Raw genomic sequence first — 24,134 nt, forward strand, 5'->3', positions numbered from 1 at the left:
GGTCATTAATTTGTTTATTTTTGGTTAATTAGCACCAAAGAGAACATAATTGTAGAAATGAATTACAAGTTTTTGACATGGTAAATCGCTACACAGCCGACACTCGTTTCAACTTAAGTAGAAAGATCAAATCGCTCAACAGCGACCATTGGACTATCATACCCTACCAGCGCCCAACTGATCCAGAGTTTGTCATCCCCACACTTCTTCCAAACAAATGGGAACCCCGGAGTTGGTTCCTCGACAAACCAGGATCCAGGCTGCTGGGTAGATTCAGAAACAAGATAAGAGGAGGTGCGCAGGAGAAAGGGAGTTCCGCCACGAATAACTCCACCTTTGCTAAAACTAGACAACTGTAATGCTCTCTATTTTGCATTATAAGATAATAATTGAACTCTCCCTTACCCAATCCCTCTCCCCATTCCCTCCCCCCTCGCTCGACATGACACAGTAGTAAGCATGGCACCGTACATCTTTCTTTTTTGCTGGTCCCTGTTCCGTCCGTCGGCATTGACTAGGACATTTCAATTTAGTTTCAAATGACGCCGACCTTTGCAAGTATACGTGGTTTATAAAATTGGTTTTCTCTATCCTTGACAAGTTCATGAAAAGGGAGACATATTTTCAGGAATTTTTGATATGTCTCTGCTTTAAGAGCGCATACCTTCTCCATTGCTAATAATACCCACATTCTTACCCGCCAACATGCAACTATGGGACCTTCTGGTGCTTTCCAGTTTTGTGCCAGAGTCATTTGAGCTGCTGTCAAGAGGTGCGTAATAAGTGCAGCTTTCCCACCTGTTGCTGCATATATCCGTTCTACGTCTTCCCTGCTCCAGATCTGTCCCCATTCCTCTTCCGTAATGACAATACCCAGATCTCCCTCCCATTTATTCATGTATGGTAGTTATGGTGTGTATGTGTTCTATCAAGCAGTCTGTATAGCCTTGAGATCCCTTTCGCTGGTACACCCTCTTACATGGTCAGCTCTAGTTCCACTGGTGTTCGGGTACCCGCTCTTTTCACCTCTCTTTGGGAGATCCAGTGTTTAATTTGGATATGTTTATATCTTTCTGTTTTCCATATGTGAAATTTATGTTTACATTCCTCGAATAGAAGCAGTATACCGTCCTCATAAAAATCTCCTCATTTCAGTGCATCACCTCCCTCCCACCTTTCCCAATAGGCACACTTTATGCCTGGGGTGAAGTCTGCATTGTGGCACATTGGACTGTGTGGTCCCAGTCCCAGGGTTACCCCCACGCCCCATTTCATTGCAGAGTCCTGCTTTAATAGCGATTACTTTGTTGCCTTCAGAATCTGGCCTCCTACCCCCCTATTCTGTGCTCATATTGATTGTAACCTGTTTAAGGGAAGTGTAGTTACTCCTTGCTTTATTTTACTCAAGCCTTTTTGTGAGTCTTGATCCGACCACCGTAACATAGGTGCTATCTGGGCTGCCAGTGTGTACCTTTTAACATCAGGGACGCCCAATCCTCCAGTCTACAGATGTCGGAGTAGTATATTCTATTCCAGATAAATGTGATAATCTCATCCTGTAGGGTTTTTATCATTTTGGCTAGTATGTTTATTGGAAGTGAACTAATAACATACAACAGTCGAAGGATGATTTTCATTTTGACTGCGGCTATTCTATCGAACCACGAGAGTTCCTGCGTGTCCCATCTGTGTAAATCCTCACTAAGTTTCTTCCATAGGGGTGGATGTTTGCTCCATATAATGTCTCAAAATTCCTTTTTAATTTTATTCCCAAATATCAGTGGTCGAAGTGAACGGGAGCGGTCGGGAGCAGTGCTCCTCTACTTCTTTTAATTATGTTTGACTGTTCCTATACTTTTATTTTAAAAAGAAACTGTTCCGGAACGGTTTCGTTTTAAAACAAAAGTGTAGGAAGAAGTTAAAACTTTCACTTTCAGTGCACTGCACTGAACGTTTCCCTAAACAGCAGGAGCAGGTATTTTTGGGGTTTGTATTGTGCGTGAAAGGGTGCGTGGTGATCGGGTTTGTGGGGAGCGGTGCAGGCCAGTAGGGAACATAGTTCCACTACTTCTTTTTGTGCACATTGACCACTGCCAAATATTCAAATGTTTGATCTTCGCAGGTTAGTGGATATGCCTTGCTTAGTTCCCGGATTTCATCCGGATCATCTGTTATATTATGGGCTTTAGACTTATTAAAGTTGATTGTAAATCCCAAGACCTCAGCAAATTCCTGTAATTTTATGGGCGTACATTTGGATAGTTTCTGTGCCCTCCTCCAGATCTGTCCCCATTCCTCTTCCGTAATGACAATACCCAGATCTCCCTCCCATTTATTCATGTATGGTAGTTCTGGTGTGTATTGTGTTCTATCAAGCAATCTGTATAGCCTTGAGATCCCTTTTGCTGGTACTCCCTCTTGCATGGTCCACTCTAGCCCCTCTTCCCCTCAGGAAGAAGAGGACATTATCTGCATAAAGGGCTAATTTATGTGGTCCTCCTTTGGCTTCTAGCCCTAAAATGTTGGGATCCTGTCTGACTGTGGCTGCCAATGGTTCCATTGCCATAGCGAAAATCAATGGTGACAGTGGGCATCCTTGACGAGTCCCCCCTCTGAATCTTTATCTAGTCTGTGTATACCCCATTTACCATACATTTTGTGGATGGGTGCTGGAAGTTAGCCAGCACCATGCATCTAAATGTTGATACACAGCCAAATTTCTCAAACACTCGTTCTAGGAATCCCTAGTCTAGACTGTCAAATGCTCTTCTTGCATCTAATGCTACTATTGAGCATTTCTGTTCCATCTTTTTACCTACTTCTATTAGGTCCACCGCCCGTCTAATGTTATCCTGTTTATGCCTGCCCATTATGAATCCCGCCTGATCTTCAGGTATGATTCTTGGTAATATCAGCGGAAGTCTCCTTGCCAGGATCTTGGTATATAATTTGGCGTCGCTGTGCAATATTGAAATTGGGCAGTAACTAGCGTATTCCGTCCTATCCTTTCCTGGTTTGGGAATTAGGATCGTAATGGATCTGCCCATATCCTGTGACACCCTCGTCTCCTCCCTGATTTTATTAACTAGGCATGTCATGGGTGGTATTAATTGTGTTCTGAAGGTTTTATATTATCCGTTAACGAATCCATATGGTCCTGGTGTTTTATTGGAGGGTAACGTAGTCATGACTTTGTTGACCACCTCTACTATGATCGGGCTTTCCAGAGCTTCACTTTCCTTCTCAGTCAGTTGCGGCAAGTCCACTTCCCCTATGTATTGTTTCTGAAGTGTTGGGTCTAGCTCTTCTCGTTTTAACAGGAGTGTGTCAAATCTCTCCATGATCTTAATTTTGTCCCCTTCCCACAGCTGTAGGTTCCCCTCTTCGTCTTGCAGTTGTGTGATATGATTACGGGCCTCCCTGAGTATAGTAAATTTGCTTGGTATTCAACAGGCACTGTGCCGAACGTTCTGCTACAAGCGCTTCCATTTGGGCACTAAGACCCGCAATGACTTCGGTGTTTGATCTTAGGTTGCGTTTCTGATTTTATATTTCTTTCTCTAATTCGATCCAGGTGACCTCTCTATTCTTGGCATATATAGCTGCTTGTGAGATAAATTCCCTCCTCATTACCGCCTTCCCGGCATCCTACACCACCCTCCAGTCCACCTCACCGGTATCATTTTCTTTAAAGCAGTTAGTTATTGTTTGTTCCATGTGGGCTTTAAGTGCGATATATTTTAGTATTAATTTGTTGAGTCTCCATTGTTTTCTGCCTGGTTTACTGGGGCGTGGTCCAAGAGGTATTTTATACGTATGTTTATGTCCATTACTTGCGGTATCAGGGTAGCTGAGACTAATGCCATGTCTGCACGTGAACAACCCTTGTGTATTTGCTTTCATTGTTGTGAAAGAACCTCCAAATCTCAATTAGATTGCGATTGCAGAAGAATTTCCCCAATTCGTGTTGGTTTCTTTGGTCATTATTGTAGGGGGGGAAGCGTCTTATCTAAGTTGGGGTCCATAACACAGATCTCCTCCAACTATTACTTGACCTTGACCCATACTCCAGCAAGCTATTTTCTGTAGGACTGCGCTCAGGAATGTATCTTGTTTGTCATTTGGGCTATTTAGTCCTATTAGAGTAAACATCTGAGTCCCCAATGTGCCCTTAAGGACCAGGAATCTCCCCTCTGGATCTTTATAGCAGAATCGTTTCTTAAATGGTAATGATGCCCCCAGCAGGATTGCCACCCCTCTAGTTTTGGTCCCACTTGTTGCAAAATATTGGGTAGGAAACACGCAATGTGACATTCTTTTCTCGTCTATAGCTAGTTGGTGGGTCTCCTGTAAAAATACTATAGATGCTTGTAGATCCCTCAGTCATTTTAGTATGGAGAGCCTTTTCATTGGTGAGTTCTGGCCTTGAGTGTTCAGGGTTACAATGTTTATCGCATTCACATCAGTCGTGGTCCCTCTTATGTCGTCCTCTCATATGTGTCCGCTTTACCGCATTCCATTTCTCCCATTTTGTGATGTCATGTCGTACCCTCTTGTTACCCCAATATAACCTAAATAACTTAATTTTATTCCCTCCCAACATTTCAAAAATCTTCAGCTAGAAGGTCCTCCTAACTGGACCAATAGGGCTTTTATCCAGACCCACGCCCCTCCCCACCCGTCCCTCCAACTCATCTTGTTTCATTGCTGATCATAGTATCCAAACACCCCCCAAATTATTACAGTTCTTCTTGTGCCTCGTCTCTATTCAGGCTGACTTGTGTGTACACCATTTCCTGGTATCCATTTAGGAGTCCCCTCTTTTTTACGCACCTCTTCCTCTCCCTTTCGGATAAGGGCACCCCTGTCGTCACCCATCTTTCCTGATTGTGCGGTTTGTCCGATATTCTGAGTCCTGCTCCAGTCGTGAGTCGTTTGGTCTGGCGTATTCGTTCGTGCCCATCAGTTCCGTCATTTCTTCCTCCTTTGTGATGTGGTAGGCTTTATCTTGGTATTCAAATCGTATCCCGCATGAGAAGGACCATCTATATTTGTTTCCTTTCTCCCGTAGCCAACCTGTCACCAGTCAGTCTCTTGTGTGTCTGTAGTGTTGCTTGTGCCATGTCCTGGTGGAATGTGATGCGCTCGTCTTTATATTTAATGGTTTCTTGATTTCTGACTGCCTTCATTATTCGTTCTTCTACCTGGTAAAAGTGCACTCTTGTAATCACATCTGGGGTCAGATCATTTGTTTGTTGATTGGTATTATATATCCTATGGGTCCTGTCCAGGATGATAGGTTCTCCTCCTGTGTCGCCCAGGACCTGTTGGAACAGTGCTTGGACATGTCCTTGTAAGTCTGCTTCCGGGATTGTCTTTGGTATGCCTCTGAGTCCGATATTCTTCCTCCTTGATCTATTTTCAGCATCATCTTGTCTGTCCACCCAATCCATTTGTTGTTCTACTGTTTCCAGCCGTTTAGCCAATTCCCCTTGATCATATGCTTGGTCGCATAGGGTTGTTTCGGTCTCCTTCACTCTATGTTCAATCTTAGACACCTGTTTACTCAACTTCGTAATGGATTTTGTGAGGCCTATGGCACATTCTTTAATTTCTTTTTTGATTTCCGCAAGCATATCCTGCAGGTACGATTTTTCTCGTGGGCAGATCTTCAGTTTCTGTGACCCAGGCTGAGTTTACTGGTGAGTGAACTTGTGCTGGAGTTTATATTTGTTTCTTTGGCGTGTCTTGGCTCTGCATCATAGCTTTAATGTTTCCAGAGAGAGAGAGGGCCTTTAGTTTTGCCTGCATTCTTTGCCATTTGGTCCAAGAAGGTCTTGTCTCCACTCTTGTCCTCTTTCAGTACCTGTTTCTTTGTTGCCTTTCTTTCTCCCTGCCCGCCACTCCACCGCTGCTCCAGGCTTCCCATTTGGGAGGGGGTCCCCTCTATCTATCTGGGATTTGCCGCTGTTTTCAACTTTTGTGCCAATTGCAGGGAGTATTCAATTTGTGCCCACAGCTTGTGTAATAGTCCTTAAATTAAATTTTACTTGCGTGGGAGGGGTGCACTTGTCTTATTTCCTATGGCTGCCTCTGCTTGACAGATCAGTTCACTTCCTTTGCTGTCTATGGGCTTCCTCCAGTTACTGAGTTTGCTGCTGCCCGGGGGCCCTGAGAGCTGTGAGTTTCCTTTTGTTGCCTGCTATATCTTTATGGCATTCTTATGTATGCTGCTTATCGCGCTGGGGGGAGCAGACTTCTGTTTACATTTAGATTCTGCTTCACCGGGCCATGCTTTTGTTCTGTCAAAGCTGCTCTGTGGGATCTTTCATGCTTCATGCTACGCTGCTTGCGTGTGTATCTTTCTTCCCCTTGTGGCCGGCTGTCCGTTCGGTCCGGTTACCATCCTTTCCCCTTCCCGCTTTCCTTCCCAGGTTACTTATTGTGCCCAATGAATTCCGTTTTCATCCGTTTTGTGTCGGTTATACGTGCAGCAGTGTTTGCCTTATATCTGCAGCGACGTATACAGCGCTTATACCCTCTGGCTTCTCCCTGCGCTCCCCTACTTCATTGTACACGTAACAGGCTTACCGGACCGGCAAGGACCGGCGGTGCTGTGTCCGGTCTTTCGGCAGCTCAGTCGCGTGGTGTGCAGTGTCTGAGCTTCCTCAGATTCAACTTTTTTTTTTTCCTCGTCCCTCCGTCCAGCAGCAGAATTACAATATTTATTTTGCAAGGGGATGTTATCTGTGTTTACCGTTGTTCATTTCTCCATTTGGAGTGTCTGCAAGGCTTCTGTCAAGGGGGTAAAGGGCCTTGAAAAGGGTGCGGGTGCCAGAGCTCACCGAGAGAGCTTGTTCCTCGGTCCTCGGCTAACCACGCCCCAGGTGTTCAACATTTAAGACCTGTAAGGGAACAAGCACTACCAAAGCCAATAGATTCAGAAGGAGGCCTTTAGGGTGCCAGGACAGCCAAAGTCAATGGACAAAGTTGAAGTTCTGATGGTCTTCTTCTTAGAAAAATGTTCTTAAATAGTCAGTGTTCAAAAGAGACATCACAACAACCCAAGCAGAGTCACCTTTAGAAAGCACAAGCTGTAAGGCCAATGCAGTTAAGTTGAGGTCACTTGGTGTTGGGTTAAAATGTACTCCCAATGGTAGGAAGCACCCCAAATGGCAAAAGGATAAAATACCCCAAACCCCACAGTACCTGGAAAATGAAGAAAATGTTCCAGCTTGTTGCCTTCATGATGCAATGGAGTAGACCCTGGTTCCTAGTCCTTGGTCGCGGTGACGATAGGGAGTATGTTCCGCTGGGCTCCTGCAGCAGGACCCGAGAGGGACTCGGCTGCAATGGATTTCCGTCGATTCAGCGGCTCTTTGTGGTTTTGGCGCCTTTTCCTCAGCGCCAATGAAGAACGAAAAGCTTATGGTTAGGACTTCCTTGATCCCGTCGGGTCCTGGGCTCTGGTGAGGGGACTCTGGATGCGGATTTCTTGCTTCTGCAGGGTCCTCTGGATGCCTCCGAAGATCTCGCCGGATTCGGACTTCGGAAGACAATGCACGCACAAGTAGTCAAGGTACCCCGGGTATTGGGCTTCTGCAGTCTTGGAAAGTCTAAGCAAGTCGGGGGTTGCGCCAAAATAGTTTGTGTCGAGGCTAGTTTTTCCCACCAGCCTAAAGGGAGGAAGTCGTCCTTTGCGGGTTTTCCCTACTGAGTTCGAAAATGGGGTCCGCACAGCTACAGGGCTTCACCAGGCTCTTCATGGTCTAGGAGGGTGCTGCTGGTGTCTTCTCTTGTCCTCTGCTTTGGATTCTGTCGCCAGTGGCCGACTATGCTCTTAGTCCCAAAAACCTCGCTTTTTATGCAAGTTCCCGTTCATTCACAGCCAAGAGTGGGACGGGTATGCCCAGACGTGGGTCCCGTGCCTGCTGGGCCTAGAGACCCAAGCAACTCCTCACTGATGAGGCCCAATAAGGCCGAAACATGTTTGGGGATGCTTGTGGTCTCGTGCAGAAGGGATGTGACCTAGCAGTTCGGGCTGGACTGCCCCTTTTGGGGTGGGGCCAAGCCTGATTTGCATATGGTCTTTCCCCTTCTGTAATGGCTTGGCAGGCGAAGAACGATGGTCTGGAGGGTTGCCCAGAGCAATGCCAGTGGATAAGATTCATTCTCAACCTTCCAGCCATCACCTCTTTGTTTTTGTCTAGTTCATATCTACAACTTCCCCTGTCCTGCGGCAGGTGTAGTTTTGGTCATAGCACTTGTCCCTTATTGTCCATCCTGTTGGTTGTCCCCACCTATCCAAGTATCCTTTAGGTTTGGTGGCGTGTGGGGCTGGGTGGGCGGTGCACGGCCACCCCTGCTTTTATAAGGGAGGGGTAGGTTAGGGTTTATGGTTTTCTACAGGGGTGTACACGGTTTCGTTGAGGGCTTTTCTTCCTAGTTGATTCCTCCTGAATCTGGAGCCAAGAGCCAGGTTTCTAGTAGTTTTCTGAAGTCCAAACGACCCCTTGTGTTGCATATGTTTTTTGGTAGGTTATTCCAGGTCGAGGTTGCCAGGTGAGGGAAAGATGATCCTCTGAGTTTTCTTTTGTTGTAAGGTTTTGGTACTAGGTGAATGTCGTTCCTTGATCGGAGTGATCTTGTCTGGTGGTAGACGGTTATTTTTTCCTTTAGGAACTTTGCTCCTTGGCCGTGGACTGCTCTGTGCATAATGCATATTTTTTTTAACTTTATTCTCTCTTTTATTGGCAGCCAGTGTAGCATTTTCTGCGCTGGGGTAATGTGTTCTCTTCATGATAGTCTGAGCAGGAGTCTTGCCTCAGCGTTCTGGGTGTGCTGAAGTTTTTTTTTAACAGTCGTTCTGGCATTCCGAGGTATAGGCTGTTAGTATAGTCTATTCCCATTAGGTTTTTTGGTCTGCATAAGAAATAAGCAGGCACACTGTACCTATACTTGTGTTCTCATAGGACCACGAGAGAGGGGTAGTCAGTCTGATTCGTACCTTTTTTCTCTTTAGAACCTCCCTTCCTACAGACTAGACCCCCCGAAAACAAACAATTAGGGAGTACCCACCCATATAGCTATAGTCTATTCTGGACACGAGTGTGATGATGGTGAGTGGTTTGTATTTGTATTTATTTTATTTGTATTGAGCGCCTGGCCCAAGGGCCTCTGGGTGCATTTCTTAGGGAGGGGTAACATGTGAGGCACATAGTAAGACAGTGAATTTGCAATAATGTCCATATGCAACAATATACAACATAGAACAGCACATTTGCACTTATATACAGAGAGGAAGCATGTCATGGCTTGGGAGACAGACATAATACAGAGGGCACAGTTAATTACATAGGTGGTGCATTCGCACGCAGTGGACAAGAGAAGATTAACGAGGTGAATGGTTATGTAAGAGATGTAGTGTGGTCCTGCTCCATTAGCCACGATTTCGCTTTATTCTTAAATGCCAAATATGATGGTTGAGCTCTCAAAGTGGAGGGTAATGTGTTTCGGAGCTTAGCGGCAAGGACTGGGAAGCTTGATCCCCCAGCTTTCTGGAGCTTGAATCTAGGTATTACCAATGAGTGGTTTTGAGCAGATCTTAATGGTCTGTTAGGAATGTGGGTGGTGAAGCGGTTAGCAAGATAGATAGGTGCCTTGTTGGTTGTGGATTTGTGAGTGAGTGCAAGCGCTTTGAGTGATATTCTAGAGGCGATAGGGAGCCAGTGTAAACTGCGTTGTGTGCCAGAGATGTGTGATTTCCTGGGGATGTTGAGGGCTGCCCTTATGGCGTTATTTTGGGTGACTTGGAGCTTGTTGATGTTTTTTTGGCTGGTAGCTAGATAGATATAAAGCATTGCAGTAATCAATTTTTGCCATAACAAGGGTTCTTGCGAGGGTGATGCAGTTAGGGGTAGTTAGAAACGGTCTGCATGCTGTTATAAGCTTGCAGGTGTAAGCTGATGCAGATGCTACAGTATTTGTTTGTCTTGTGAGTGACAAAGTGGAGTCAAGATAAATAGCTAGTGTTTTTGTATCCTTGGAGAAGTTAATAGTATTGCCGTCAATGATGAAGGATTTGAAGGTGGAATCCAATATGCTGAGTGTAGTGTGTGAACCAAGGATAAGTAACTGTTTTTCGTCATTTAAGCACAATCCATGATGTGCCATCCATGCCTGGATAGCAGAATAAACATCATTAAGTGCTTTGGAGTCAGTAGCATGATTGGCAGTGATGAGGATGAGTATCTGGGTGTCATCCGCATAGTTGGTATAGGTAACACTCGGATAGTTGAGAATATAAAAACTGGGATTTGTAAATACATTGTAAAGTGTTGGAGAGACACAAGAGCCTTCTGGGACTCCACATGGGACTGGAGATGGTTTGGCAGACGCTATCGGTGAAAAGACATGCATGGTTCTGTTAGATAAAAATGATCTAATCCAAGAAGTGGCTGCATCTGAGAAGTGGGCAGCAGTTTCAAGATGATGGCACAGAATTTGGTGGTTGACCAAGTCAAAAGCTGCCGACAGGTCGAGCAATAGAAGTAGGGCCAATTTGCTTTTGTCTTTTAGGTCCTCACTTAGTGTTTTTAAGTCAATAAGGGCAGTTTCGGTCCATGTCTAGGACGGAAGCCCGATTGCCGGAGGCCAAGAGGTTTGTTAGATTCAAGGTAAGCCTGGATTTGTAGGTAGGCTGCCCTGTCCTATATTTGTGGGTGAAGGAGAGGGATGGTAGGATCCTTTTTTCTGCATGTAGCAGGAAGAAACATTTCTCGATTATGGTGTTTACTTATGGTTCAAGTGTTGGTTTGTTGTCCATCAAGACTCCCAGGTATTTTAGCATCTTTGATGGAGATGGTGATATACCCAGTTCCGTTGGCCAAGGGATGTAGAGATTGTTTTCCTCGCTTTTAGCTGTGGTCATTATTTTCATTTTTCCTGGTTTCAGTTTCAGGCTGTTTGCATCCAGCTGTAGAGCTCTTGTAGGCAGTTGTTCAGCGTTTCGCTTTCTTCCTCTGTATCTTGAATTGTGTAGACGATCCATATGTCATCTGTGTAGTTGTAGCACGTGAGCCCATGTTTTTTGATGACTTTGATTAGTGGAATCTGGTATATATTGAAGAGCCTTGGAGAGAAGGATGATCCTTGTGGTACTCTGCAGTTGGATTCCCTTGTAGTAGATTTGAAAGGTTTTATCCAGACGGTTTCTGTCCGGTTTGTTAGGAAGGAATTAATCCATAGTGTCAGTGTAGTGTCAGTGATTCCTATTTCTTCTAGTCTCCCAATGAGGATTTCATGGTTTACTGTGCCAAATGCTGCAGAGAGGTACAGGAGGATTAGAGCTGTGCTTTTGTTTCAGTCTGCATTAGACTTTAGATCGTTCCAGATTGAGAGCAATGCCGTTGCCTTTTCCCTCATTGATCTGAAGTCTACTTGTGCTAAAGTATAGGTAAGTAAGACAGGGGTCATCTTACTATTCTTGGGAACAGTAGTTCACCCAAGAAAATGTAGTTAAACGTTGAGAGAAGTCCAAAGGACTTCTCAGTGGCACTGCACAAAAGGTGCTATGTGTCCCAATGCAAAAGCAGATTCCTATAGAGTTTACCAGACTCCATAAAACAGTAAGGAACATAGAAAATCATAGTCAGGAAAACACATGAGTGAGTAAGAAAAAGAAAAGGTCCCACTCACTGAGGAATACAATTTAAAAAGCCCTCAGTCAGGCAAAAGAGCTTGCGGTCTCTAAGCCTCAAGGGAATTGGCACAGAAAGGAAAATTCTCCCCAACACCCATCATCCATTGCCGTGTTTTGCCTGGTGAAGCCCTGCTGGACTACCTGATCTGTGAAGGCCCTGAGCGGTGTTTCAACCCTTGGACTGGTGGGACCAATCAGTCCCAATGTGCTGTGGAGGATCCAGACATCCTGAGTATTTGGAAGTGTCCCTAGACCAACAGATGGACTGACCAGCTCTCCAGTGCACTACCTCGCTAGAACATACCCTTTTTTGCGTGAGAACTTCTGGAGTCGCTGGCGTGTGGTGTACGTCGCCTTCCTGCTGAATTTCAGCCTCCCAGCTTCAAGGGTCCTGCTCTGGAAGGTCACCTACTGTCACCTGTGTGCGGTTTCTGTCGCTGGAACTCTCCTTCCCCATCTGATGAGGTGACCTGAAGAGGTCTGCATCGCTGTCGCCTGCATTTCTTCCTTTCAATGGGGGTTGCACTCTGCTCCTGGAACCGACCGGACAAATCCTTGCAACCGCAGATCCTTGGCATCTCTCAGTGGAACCAACAGCGGGAAAACTTACCTCCAGCAACCCCGAGTTGACCCATCTACTCACCAGGGAAAATCGAGGTCGTGGGGTAAAGTATCACATTAAATTTGTCACCCTCTGGCCTCCTTAGAATACACATTAGTTATTCCCTTCCATCACTTTTTGATCATCACGTCTAAAAACCACTGTATCTGAAAGGTAGAAACATAATTTTACTTATCAGTAACTTTTCTTGAATATCTTCTGGAACATTCCACCAACACAATAACTCTTCCTACATCTGACCCTTTTCCTTAGAAGAAGCTTTGTGACTTTTGGGCACAAGGCCCCACTCATCATAGGCATTGCATTGATAAAGTTACAGTATATTTGTTGACTTGTTTCCATTCTACTGCATCTCTACCTACCTATTATTGAATACATGTATAAGAACCTAAAGGTGACTGTATATATGTTTCTAATTGTGTGATATCACCTGCTTGTTTCACTTCCTAGTGTGTGTTTTGGGCGAGAATAAATATAGTATTGTTGTACTTACCTGTCTAAATTGAATTATTGTGTGCATCACTGTGTGGACTGATTGTGGAATGCTGACCCCACTCACCTTCACCCGAGAATAACCTTGACTGCTCTCTGCGCTTATCTTAAGTGAGTTTTGGCTAACCTCTGAGTTTCCCTGTTCACTATGATTAAGGTGGCCTGTCAACCAGGCCAGACTGTAGAAATCCATTTTAATATTGAGGCTTTCGAAATAGCCTAACTGTTGCCCGAAAAAGGCTAGGGCACCTAAAAAAAACAGTGAAAAGACTTAGGGGTACTGCCTGTTAGGGAGAATTCTCAAAAATGTGTTGATTCTCTCTACCTTAGAGACCCCCACTAACTTTCTGGATTTTGAGGACTTGATTTTTTAACCTGGAGAGAGTGAACCCCTTTTTAATGTGATTTTATACACTGTGTTTCTTTTGGTTATAGAGTCTAACCAACTCCATAGGCATCATCTTTTCCAATTGTGTCCCAAAGCATCTTCAGTGCAGTGGCGCAGAGAAGTCTTTCAGACCTCCCAAGGGTTAAATATCTTCTCTGGGATCAACAACTGTTTCCCAGAGCAGTAAAGTGAAATTGACTTTACTTAGCATTGTACTTGTAAGACCCAGCACAGCCTATCTTACAATAGAGTGCTGGAGGGGTTACTTAGTATCCCCTGTGTCTAAATGCTCATGTAAAAAATGTTATGTTACCATTTCCTCAATTGACTGGCTGGTGGCAGTGGATTCGTTTTGAACTACCTTGGTTTGCATTTACCGTGACCGTTCGCGGCTCTGGTAAAGTAACCGCGGAAGCCATCTTTTTCAAAATAGCATACAGCCCTCTTTGCTAAAATGGTGCCTGGTCTTCTTTTTTCGCCAGGTCTTTGTGGGAAGGTCCTTCTAGAGAGTTTCTCTGTGCGCCAAACCAGGTTTGGTCACTTTGTTCATTTCGCCTTTGGCGGGGTTTCTGAGAGAAACCTGCCTCTGGCGCCCGAGTGTCTGGGGTAGGCAGGAAGTGAGGGAGGTGCCCGAAACTCCCTGTGCTTAGTCTCCGAGGAGACCCAAATGCACTCTGTGGTGATTGGCTGGCTGACTTTCCGGCAAGGCCAGCCACCCTGCTGGGTGAGTGACAGCTAGGCTGGAATGAATGGGAGAGAACTGAATAAAAGGCGAGTCTTTTGGCTTGGAAGGCAGAGTCGACCAATAGACGAAGGAACCGAAGAAGAGTTTGAAGAGGACGCCTGCTGCAACTCCTGGACCGTTGGTTTGCCCGGTCAAGCCCTGCTGCAGTGACTACTTGCCAAGTTTGCATCGACAGAGAAGCCCTGCAAGGACGACTTCTCCCTTTTGAGTTGGTGGGACCAAACAACTCCAAAGTAAGCCACCTGGACACCACTCTCGGAGCTGGTTGAATTTCCTGAGAGTTGCTGCAGGAACCGTATAGCCAGGGAGAGGGACACCAGATTGTGTGCGTTGCTTTTAAGCTGACCTAAAGCTTTTGGAAGATCCTCCGGACTCCCATTAAGCAAGACTAACCAAGCCTGAGCCCCCTCAGCAAAGTGCGGGATCCCTGAAGTAAGGACAGTCCACCTTGACAGCCAGGACTGGGCTAATTGCTGTACCATAAGGAGGTGAAATGCTAAACAGCCACTGAAAGTGAAGTTTTCCGGTTGCCAGTTTTGACAGTCCCAGTGCAGTGCAGGAGTCCCCCAATGTCCTCCCTCTTGTCCCCACGACTAATGCCCAGGAACAGTGAGATCTGCAGAGCTGCACAGGAACAGAAGTCATCAGCTGCATCTTTTCTTCTTTACTAGGGTACTGTAAAACAAGTCTAAGGGAACTTACCTCTTACTGTAGAAGTGCTTGTAACTTCCACGACTCACTACATTTGATTCTTCTTTTTATCAAAGACTCCTAAGAACTTGTGCAAAGACTTTTCCATTTACTTACCTGAAGTGCTGCATCCTATACAAAGACTTTTGCCCATTGACTTTGGCTTAGCCTATTTACATTGAATGACTACAAGTGCTATCTGACAGTATTTTCCCTGCTTATGAATATTTGTAATTTCTTGTGTTGTAATAACCCTTGCCTTTTATCACAGGTTGTGTCAATGGGCCATCTCAAAAGGGTCTTCTCTGATTCAGAAACTCAGAGTGTACAGTATTGAAGTGTATTTGTATGTTACTAGTATATTTCTCCCTTCTAAAGAAAGCTTTATAACTGACTGATAAATAAATTAATAATTGTTTATGCATGAAACCTTGAGTGTAAGAGTTTATTTGAATACCTGTAACTGTGAATCTTTGTGTAACTCCACTACAGCTCACATTTCCCCTCTTGAGATAAGCCTGGCTGCTCAACACGCTACCAAAACTGTGTAGTACAAGCTTATACCAAAGGTTGGGTTGCCTATATCTGTAGTCATAGCTGTTTGCAGTGTTCCCAGAGGGTACTGCATTCAAACTTTGCCTAACACTATCAAAGTTGGTCAAAAGAAAAACAAAAAGTAATCTCTAAGCCTTGCTAGAATGCCTTTGGGAAAGAAGAGCCCAACAGGAGCCAGCCAAGCATCACTTCAACCTTTTTTAAGTGTACCCAGTAAATTAAAGTGCACTGTCACCTAGTGATACTCAAAAGAATTCCATACAATCATCTACTTGCACAGAGTACTTTGTTCATATCTTGCCATGAATTGCATGTTGTTGCAAAACTAGCGATGAAGTGGAGGGCATGTGTTAACTGAAACCTGCAAAATTGCAAACCGTGCAAGCAGAAACCACGGCTTCCGCAATTGACCACTCTATGCAATCCTGGACAAATCGCTCTTTTTAAATAGGTAATATTTCCTTTGGCTGCCACAATTGGTATCACTGAGAAGTGATTCTGTTAACTGCAGTACACAAAAGGCTTCTCTTGGATATAGTGTGCTAAACTACAGTGTTGTCTCTAGAGATAAAACAAATATGGATAATGTATAATATGCACACCAGAGGCTGAAGTATCCCTTAACTTGCTCAATGTTCTGTCACTTAATGGTTTGCCTGCAGCATTTTCCTTTACTGTATAGGGAGCCTACCGGGACAATTTAATTTACTCTTCCCCCCCCAGGGTCTGGGCAGTGGCCATGAGATCTCCATGTTCTACCCATTTTGTTAATGAAGCAGTGGGAGGTCATCAGTGTCTTGGGAAAGGGAATTCTTGCCTAGACATGACTTTCCTCCAGCCAAACAGTTTTTTAGTATTTGTCCTCAATCTTCCACCATCCTAGATGTCTGGTTGCTGTCTGTTGCTTCCACTTGTGCCTGTAGAAAGACTGGATAGGTCGCCCAGTATATAAGCGCACAATAGGCCGTGCACAGTAATCACCTCAAAGTCTGTGTGAAATAATGCCTACAAGTCGAGCAGCTGTCTCTTCAATAACTTGAATGTCTTGAAAGTACAATTGCAAAAGACAGAGCATTGGGCAACATTACTTTGCATTCTGGTACATTTAGTGTTCCATTCAGGATGATAGAAATAACTCTATAGTTAATCTTTTTTGCCCAACATAAGGTTTTATATATTTGTCAGGTACTTTCATATTGTGATTTGTGTAATTTTAATTTATCTTTATGAAACAGACCATTGTTTTGGCTCCATAAAATTGTTCATTTACAAATATTTAAGTCAGCTAGAGATGAGAAGATATGAGCTCAAGTGTCTAAAGTGCACACTGGAATGTAATCCCATTTTACAGAAAGTGTCTGATCCTGGACAAATCATTTAGACTTACTGTGCCGTATCTTCCTAAATTGGGATACCAGGTATAGGTTTCCTATAATTGAAGTAGTACACCAGGTATGGATCTGTGTTAAGGGGCTGTGGGTGGGGGGGTGTTTCTAGGTATTGAGTTTTTGTTGTGGGGGTTGCAGAGACAGGATGACAGGTATGGGTTTTGTATTTGATGGCGGCGAGTCAGACGGCAAGGTTTTGGCAGTTCAGCTGCCATCTGGCTTTTAGAGCCAAGGTAGGCCCTATTGCTTCGCTCTAGCTCAGCTCTACCCATGAATGCTTTGGATCACCCACCTATGGGAAAGGACATGTTTATGTCCAGGGTTGAGGTCTGCGCAGAGGTATGAAATAAAACCTGAGCGTTTTTTAAGGACTTTAGGGGGATGTAGGGTGCGTGCTGTACAGACAACTGGTGCAACTTGTGTTTGGTTCTTTTTCAGGGCGTGACGGGAAGTTTGTGGCAAGAGGGCGCTACTCCCATGTGGCTGCGGTGATGAATGGAAACATTTTGCTGGTGGCAGGTGGTTACAGCGGCGTCGCTCGGGGCGATCTTTTGGCATATAAGGTCCCGGTTTCTGTCTTCCAAGTACGGATACAGGAGGTAAGTGCCTAATTGGCATTAGATTTGAATAGAGAAAGTAGGTGGGGCTAATCATTTACTAGTGATGGGTGCAATAAATGTAGACCAGAGTCAAAGGGAAAGGACTTCTTACTGTTGACAGCTGTGGTGACTAGAGAAGAGAAGGGAGGGGATTGGGGGGGGCAGGGATTTGGTGAAGGGAGATTGTTGGACCAATTCCCTCAGTAACAATATTTGGAATAGGAGCTGGAAGGCTCATTTAGTCTCTGGTAAATCTCAAGTAACATGCATTCAGATTGTATGAGCAGGCTTTAACCTCCAGGGACGGGTGCTGGGATTGAATCGGGAGGCTGGGAGGGTGCATGTGCACGCTCTAGTAACTGGAATGGCTTTTGAATAGGGAAAGAGACATGTCTTCACCTCCATTGACGGCCGCTGCTCCTAGATGGGGGTGGCTAGAGGGAGAAGCCTTAAGCTCAAGTTAACAAGCAATTAGATTGGATCAGGAGGGTGACCGATGAAAATGTTCGCACCCCTCCCTTGAAGGTCATCAGGGCTGTTTAAGAGTGTGCAATGCCAGCCTTTCCTTATACAATCTCAGTACATTGTGGGATATTGATCACTTGTACATGGTTACAGTTTTGTCAAGAATTTCATTCCCAAATAGCATTTATCATATTTTTCCAGTATCACCTTGATTATTGCTCCATGTACGCTGATGATGCCACCTGCTCGAAGGATCCCGAGTGCACATGGTGCCTCACCAGCTGCCAAGCAACTCAGAGAAATAAGGATGTAAGTTGTAGATTATGTTTTTATTTGTTGTTTTTGCTTGTTATTAAAGCTGGGTTCACTCTCCTGTATGCTGAAATTCTCATAAAGAGTTTATGGTCTTAATAATGATCTTTATTTATTTGAGGGTAGGAAATGATTCTCACTTAAATGGATTTCTGTGGGTAGAGAATGTATCACACTTAGATGGATTGTTGGGGTAGGAAATGTTTTGCTCCTAACTAACCACACCAAAAACTCACCATTCTGCATACCCTTAAACTCTGAACTAAACACAACCACACCACTACCGCACCACAAACCGCACGCACTTCACAACACCCAACATAAAACCATACCATACACAACCATACCTCAAAAACCACATGACGGCTACCACCCGAAAACACACCTACGCTCAGTGACCGGTTTCTCCAAACTGCAGCTGCCAACAGCACATCAAAGCTCTCTTGCTCTTCTCCCCCTCAATCCCACTAACGGACCCCCAATCCTGCTTCCATTGCAGATTCGCCGGAGCTCCAAGAGACCACGCAAGTGGCAAGAGTGCCCTGTACCACACCCCTTAACACATGTATCCCAAAACTATTAATTTAAAAAAACCACTAAATCAATATGATGGCTATTTCCTTTACATTTTGGAAGAACTAGACATATCACTGATATGGTAGAGCTGGCCATAGTCTAACTCAGTTGCAATTGTTGGGAAAGATTTTCTTTTTTGCATCTTTCCCTCCAACCATTCTTATTTGACTTCCATTGTTTTTGCTTGTTTTAAACCATGTTTCTGCTTTACTTCCCTTGCCTGTTTTGCTCATTATTATGGGGAATCTGACTAGTCACTAAGACTTTGTGCCTCATTACGAGTACAGCAGTGTTAGGATAGTTTTTCTAAAGTCTTACCAAGACTTTATAAAAACCATATCTGAGGCAGTACATAGGCTCCACTCAGGATAAGGCTGTACCACCTGAGAATGTGGCTACCATGGACAGAGCAGCCAGGCTCATTTTAGGAGGGACAGAGGGCTGTAGCTTGGTACAAAGAAATTGTAGCATACATATGGTCCAAAGAAACACTGAAACACTACATTGGAAAAAAATAAAGGGTTTATTTAAATACAAGTAGACCAACCCAAGATAAATCTTGGGAAAGGTAAGTACTGTTAATCATATAAAAACAATAATAAAAACCAGCGCAATACTTGTAGGATACAACCCAAAATATAACCTTATTGAGAATACAGTCAGTCAAGGTGAGTCAAACCTAGAACACATTTAAATGGCAGTCAGCTATTCTTGGGGAGTAAAACCAGGTTATATATATACTTTTCAAATACAGTCAGTAATTCAAGGGTAGGCGACCCTGTCAGTCATGCAGTGACACTCGGCTACAGAAATCACTTAATAAACCAACCCAGTTACAAGTATACACTTTGTAACAGATATTACTTTGTAGACCACAGTTCAGAGCTAGTAATGTAACTCGTATACTTTCTGGAGGGCCTATAGCTACTAAATGATGAGAATGAACACTCAATAACTATTTTGGAATGCAGTAAGAAATTCAGGGAAATCAAAACCCAATTCCACTTAAAGACGCAATGTATTTCAAGGTAAGTAATTGACCTATCTGCTACCTAATAGCTAGTTAGAGCAATATACTTTTAAGAAGTGTATAATACAGTTTCTAAGGTAAGAACTTTCTCCAGCATGGGGGTCTTGCATGGATTCACATGCTCATGAATATACCCAGTCGTCGGGCCTGGAATCCTCGGTTAAAGAAAAAGGTTTCACTTTCACTTAGAAACTGTCTTTCTCCTATAAACCAATCACTGAGCTCTGGGTCATACTGCCCCCAGCCAATGACTGCCCTCTCCCAAAGCCCCTACTCTGGCATCCATCTTCAGATTTTTACTGCATTTTCAAGTGTTGGGAGTCCTTGTGATTTTGCTCAAAGAGCTTTTTTACGTTTTCATGCTTTTTCAATAAAAAGTTCCCATTTTCGTCAAATAGAGCCTTGTGCTCTTTCGTTTCTTTGACCGGCAAGCAGGGATCTGTTTTTTGGCGTGTTTCAACGCCCCTCAAGGGCAAGAATCGTTGAGTTTCATTGAAGATTCCAGAAGGCTATGTCAGAGGAGAAGGACGACGGAGGTTCCCTCTTCAAGCTCTGCTCCAGCTGCGGATTGAGGAATGTGTTTGTGGAGGACAAACACTCCCAGTGCCTCTACTGTCTCCATCCGGACCACAAGGAAATGGATTGTGAAATCTGCCTTGGTTTCTCCAAGCGCACCATCAAGGATCGTCACAGTAGGTGGCGGCATGGCTCAACACTAAGACCTCTACCCTGGTTGGCAAGCAGGGACAGGTCTCACCCAGGACCGGCTGGTCCGAGGAGCAGGCTTCAAAGTCCTTTGAGGGCGCTCCATCCATGGGGGCCCAAGACAAGGCCAAGCACTGTGAGTCAGTTTCCGTCGGGATCGCCGTGCAAGTGGGTCCCTCGACGAGCAGGACGCGCTCATCTTCACCGTCTGCCTCCGTCGCTCCAGTTCCTCTACGAAGAAGAAATCGGCTAACCCAGGGAAACTGTGGGAGAAGTCGGAGAAGACCAAGGCACAGGGGTAAGGTGTCTGACCTGTTCCTGAAGGCCCAGGTGGTCCAGGAGAAGTCATCCTCGACAATTGAGCTGGTGGCGGTCACCCTCTCAAAGGCAAAAGGGGTTGCCCTGGTCCAGAGGGCCCTGACGGCACCCAGAGTGACCCTTCCCCCGAGGCAGGAGGCGTCGACCAATCTGGTGGGGAAAACACTGGAGAAGAGGATGCCATCCCTGAGCCCGAGACCGACCCTCAGGAAACAAAAATAGGGGGGGAGGGTAGTGAAGGCCTCTACCACACTCCAGGGCACGGATATTTCTTCTTCGGATGAAGAGGACCTGATGTCCGTTCACACGGTCCCAGAGGACGTGGGGAAGGACGACAGTGGAAACTTTGAGGGGGGACAACAACAACGGCGACAATGCCGCCGCCAACAACGACGTGGGCGCTGGGCCCAGCAAGCCTGCCCTCACCCCCCCACCGCAGACATTCCATGGACGTATCCTTTCAACTCTCCACACGCTGGTGTCAAAGATCCAGAAGAGGATGCCGACCTCGGCCCCGGTGGCCGTGGGTCCCTCGCCGGTTAAAAAGAGAAAGCGGCACCCTATGCCTCCTCATCAACCACCACAAATGCGCTTCCACCCCTGCCCCCCCCAGGGATACAGGGAAGGACACAGCGACAACGTAAACAGACGGCTGCTGCATTTCCCCGCTGCCAAGGTCTTCTCCCCCAGACGAATTGGGGTCGTTCCACGCTATGGTCGCGCATCTGAACTCTTCCAGCTGATTCCACAGGAAACAAAGAAGGAAGGTTTTCTTTATCAACACCGTGAGGCCAAGAGGAAGACCATTCTGGCAGTGCCTCTTCTGGACAACGTTTGGGATGAGGGCCTGGTGCGGATGAGCAATCCCGCCACAGCCCTGGGGAAAATAGACAGCCTAGAAAAAAAGTACCAGGTGCCATAGTCCGCACCCAAGGTCCTGCGATCGCAGCCCTAACCCGGACTCTGTGGTCTCGGCGGCTGCGAGGAAGAAATACTAAAATCCCTCCTTCAGCCACCGTTCCACCGGACAGTGAGGGGAAGAAGTTGGATGCCACGGGTAGGAAAGTGATCTACTCAGCGGCAACGATGGTCAAGCCAGCGAATGCACTTGCGACCCTGGCCAGATACGACAGGGAGCTGTGGTATAAGATGGCCCCGCTGCTGGATTTTCTCCCCAACGACAAGCGGACGAGGCACTGGACATCCTCCCAAGAGAGTGAGGTGGCATCAGACCATGCCATCACTGTGGCCCTGGACATTGCGGACATAGGGTTCCATAAGATGGGGAACTGTGTCTGCCTCCATCGTTGTGGCTGGTTGAAGGCCACCAACTTTTGGCAGGAAGTTCAGAGGAGGGCCCTGGACATGCACCTCAACAAGGACAATCTTTTTAGGAAGGCCGTCGATGAATCATTGCAAGCTATTAAGACTGGCACGGAGATGGCCCATGCCCTTGACATGCTTCAGCAACATCGCCCTTGGAAAATCCTGCAGGTTGTCGGAAGGTTTCGGCGGAGATCGTCCTCGTACCACCAGCCCTCCCGTTCCACAACCCAGGAGGCCTAAAGGCATTGCTCCAAGGCTTTTGTAGTTGGCCACTGTTGTCGTTACCAAGGCTGCATGCAAGCCCCAAAGCAAGATTGAACAAGCCAGGATTTAGGGCCCCCACCCATGCACCCCGGTGGGAGGCCGGCTGGCGGGCTTCATCGGTGTGAGGGAAAAGATCTCCACCGTCCGAGGGGTGCTGGACGCTCTCGCCGATGGACACACTCTAGAAATCCAGCGGAAGTGCCCGTGGATACCACCGGTAGACCGGCAGGAGCAGCACATCCCTCAGCTCCTGCAGAAAGTATGGGCCATAATAAGAAAAGGGGCGATCGAGCTGGTTCCAAAGCGACTCCAGGGCTCCGGAGTCTACTCCAGATTCTTCTTGGTAAGAAAGAAGACCGGGGGCTGGAGGCCCATTCTCGATATCTGGCGTCTCAACACGTATCTCGAGTCGCAAAAATTCAGGTTGGTCACATTGCACATGCTCGGCCAACTGGCGGAAGGAGACTTCCTGAGGTCGCTGGATCTGGTGGACGCTTACTTCCATGTCCCCATTCAGAAATTCCTGTGATATGTCGTGCAAAGAAAGCACTACGAATTCAAGGCCCTTCCTTTCAGGCTTAGGTCGGCACCCAGGGTGTTCATGAAGTGCCTGGCACCAGTGGCGGCCCATCTGCGTCTACAAGGGGTACAGGCACTATATAAACAAACTTTTGTATCATATCATGTGTACCTGTACCTCGACGACTGGCTCATCCGTGCCAAGTCAAGGGAAGTTGCCGTCGAACAGATGGAAAGGACCGTCCCACTGCTGACTGATCTGGGGTTCACTGTGAACTATCCATAGTCCTGCTTCATACCATTGCAGTACGCGCTGTTCCTTGGGGCCAGGCTCAACGCGGTCTCCTACCTGACGGCCCCCTCGGAAGAAAGGATTACTGCCATGCTGGGCAAGGTGCAATGGCTGTTGACATTAAAGACCGTCGCGGTACGGACCATGAAGTCGCTGCTCGGCATGATGTCGTCGTGCATTTACCTGATGCGGCCCCTTCAGGAATTCCTGGATGCTCAGTGGATCCAGGTGTCCAGAAGCTTCACAGACAAGATTGTTCTCAATGAGTTCCGTCAAGTGAAAAGGTGGTGGGGCGCATGCTCCAACATTGCCGGGGGCATGGATTTTGAGAGCCCCTCCCCCCATACCGGGAGACGGTGACAACGAACGCTTCCCTGTAAGGCTGTGGAGCCCACACCAGACGTCTCCACGCCAGAGGTCTGTGGCTACTGGAGGCGAGGGATCTCCACATTAATGTCCTGGAGCTGCGGGCAGTGTTCTGGGCCCTCAAGTAGTTCCTTCTGTTCCTCAAAGCGAAGGTGGTGAGGGTATTCTCGGACAATACCACCACAATGTTCTACATCAGGAAGCAGGGGGGCACCGGACCTGCATTTTGAGCCATCCCACGATGTGCTGTGACCTTGCTGGGCTGCAAACCGCCAATACTCTGGCTCCTCGAGCCTGAATATGGTGCATGGTCTTCCGAAGTCCGAATCGAGCTGAAACTTTGGTGGACTCCTGATGGACCTCGAGAGACACGATTCGAAGCCTGTAAGTCCACTCACCAGAGTGCAGGATCGAGTGAGTGAAGATAATTCAACCAGTGATATTCGTTCTTCATCTGGCTGCTGTAAAAAGGCGCCAAATCCAAAGAGCCGCGAGAATCCATGAGTCTTTTGCTGGAAGCCTCCTCTGATGACTGCTGCAGCAAGTTCCCACCCAGTGTCCAGTTCTTTCGTCTCCAGACCAAGAATCCAGGGACCGGGTTCTGTGCTGCTGCATTCTGAAGGCATCCACTCTGAAGCTCTTTTTTTCTCATAAGGTTCTGTGTGGGCTTGGCTAACACCTTAAGTCTAGTGCACATCCTGTGAGGACGAGTGGGTGATGTGCGATTGGGAGTTTGCCCATACCACTTGCCCAGGCCTAATGCTGCTGCATATAGGGAGCC

At 46.3% G+C, this 24,134-nt stretch overlaps 1 protein-coding gene across 1 annotated transcript in view; it reads left to right on the plus strand.

Annotated features, from left to right (window-relative positions):
* MEGF8 (multiple EGF like domains 8) overlaps positions 1-24,134 on the plus strand; it is a 1,665,761-nt gene that overhangs the window by 356,941 nt on the left and 1,284,686 nt on the right. Inside the window, exons 11-12 of the mRNA XM_069640964.1 lie at positions 17,020-17,180; positions 17,847-17,954. Coding sequence (XP_069497065.1) covers positions 17,020-17,180; positions 17,847-17,954 — 269 coding nt within the window. The remainder of the gene's footprint in view (positions 1-17,019; positions 17,181-17,846; positions 17,955-24,134) is intronic.

Source organism: Ambystoma mexicanum, chromosome 1q, assembly GCF_040938575.1.
Source record: "Ambystoma mexicanum isolate Mex_15411 chromosome 1q, UKY_AmexF1_1, whole genome shotgun sequence".
In the NCBI taxonomy this organism is placed as follows: Eukaryota; Metazoa; Chordata; class Amphibia; order Caudata; family Ambystomatidae; genus Ambystoma; species Ambystoma mexicanum.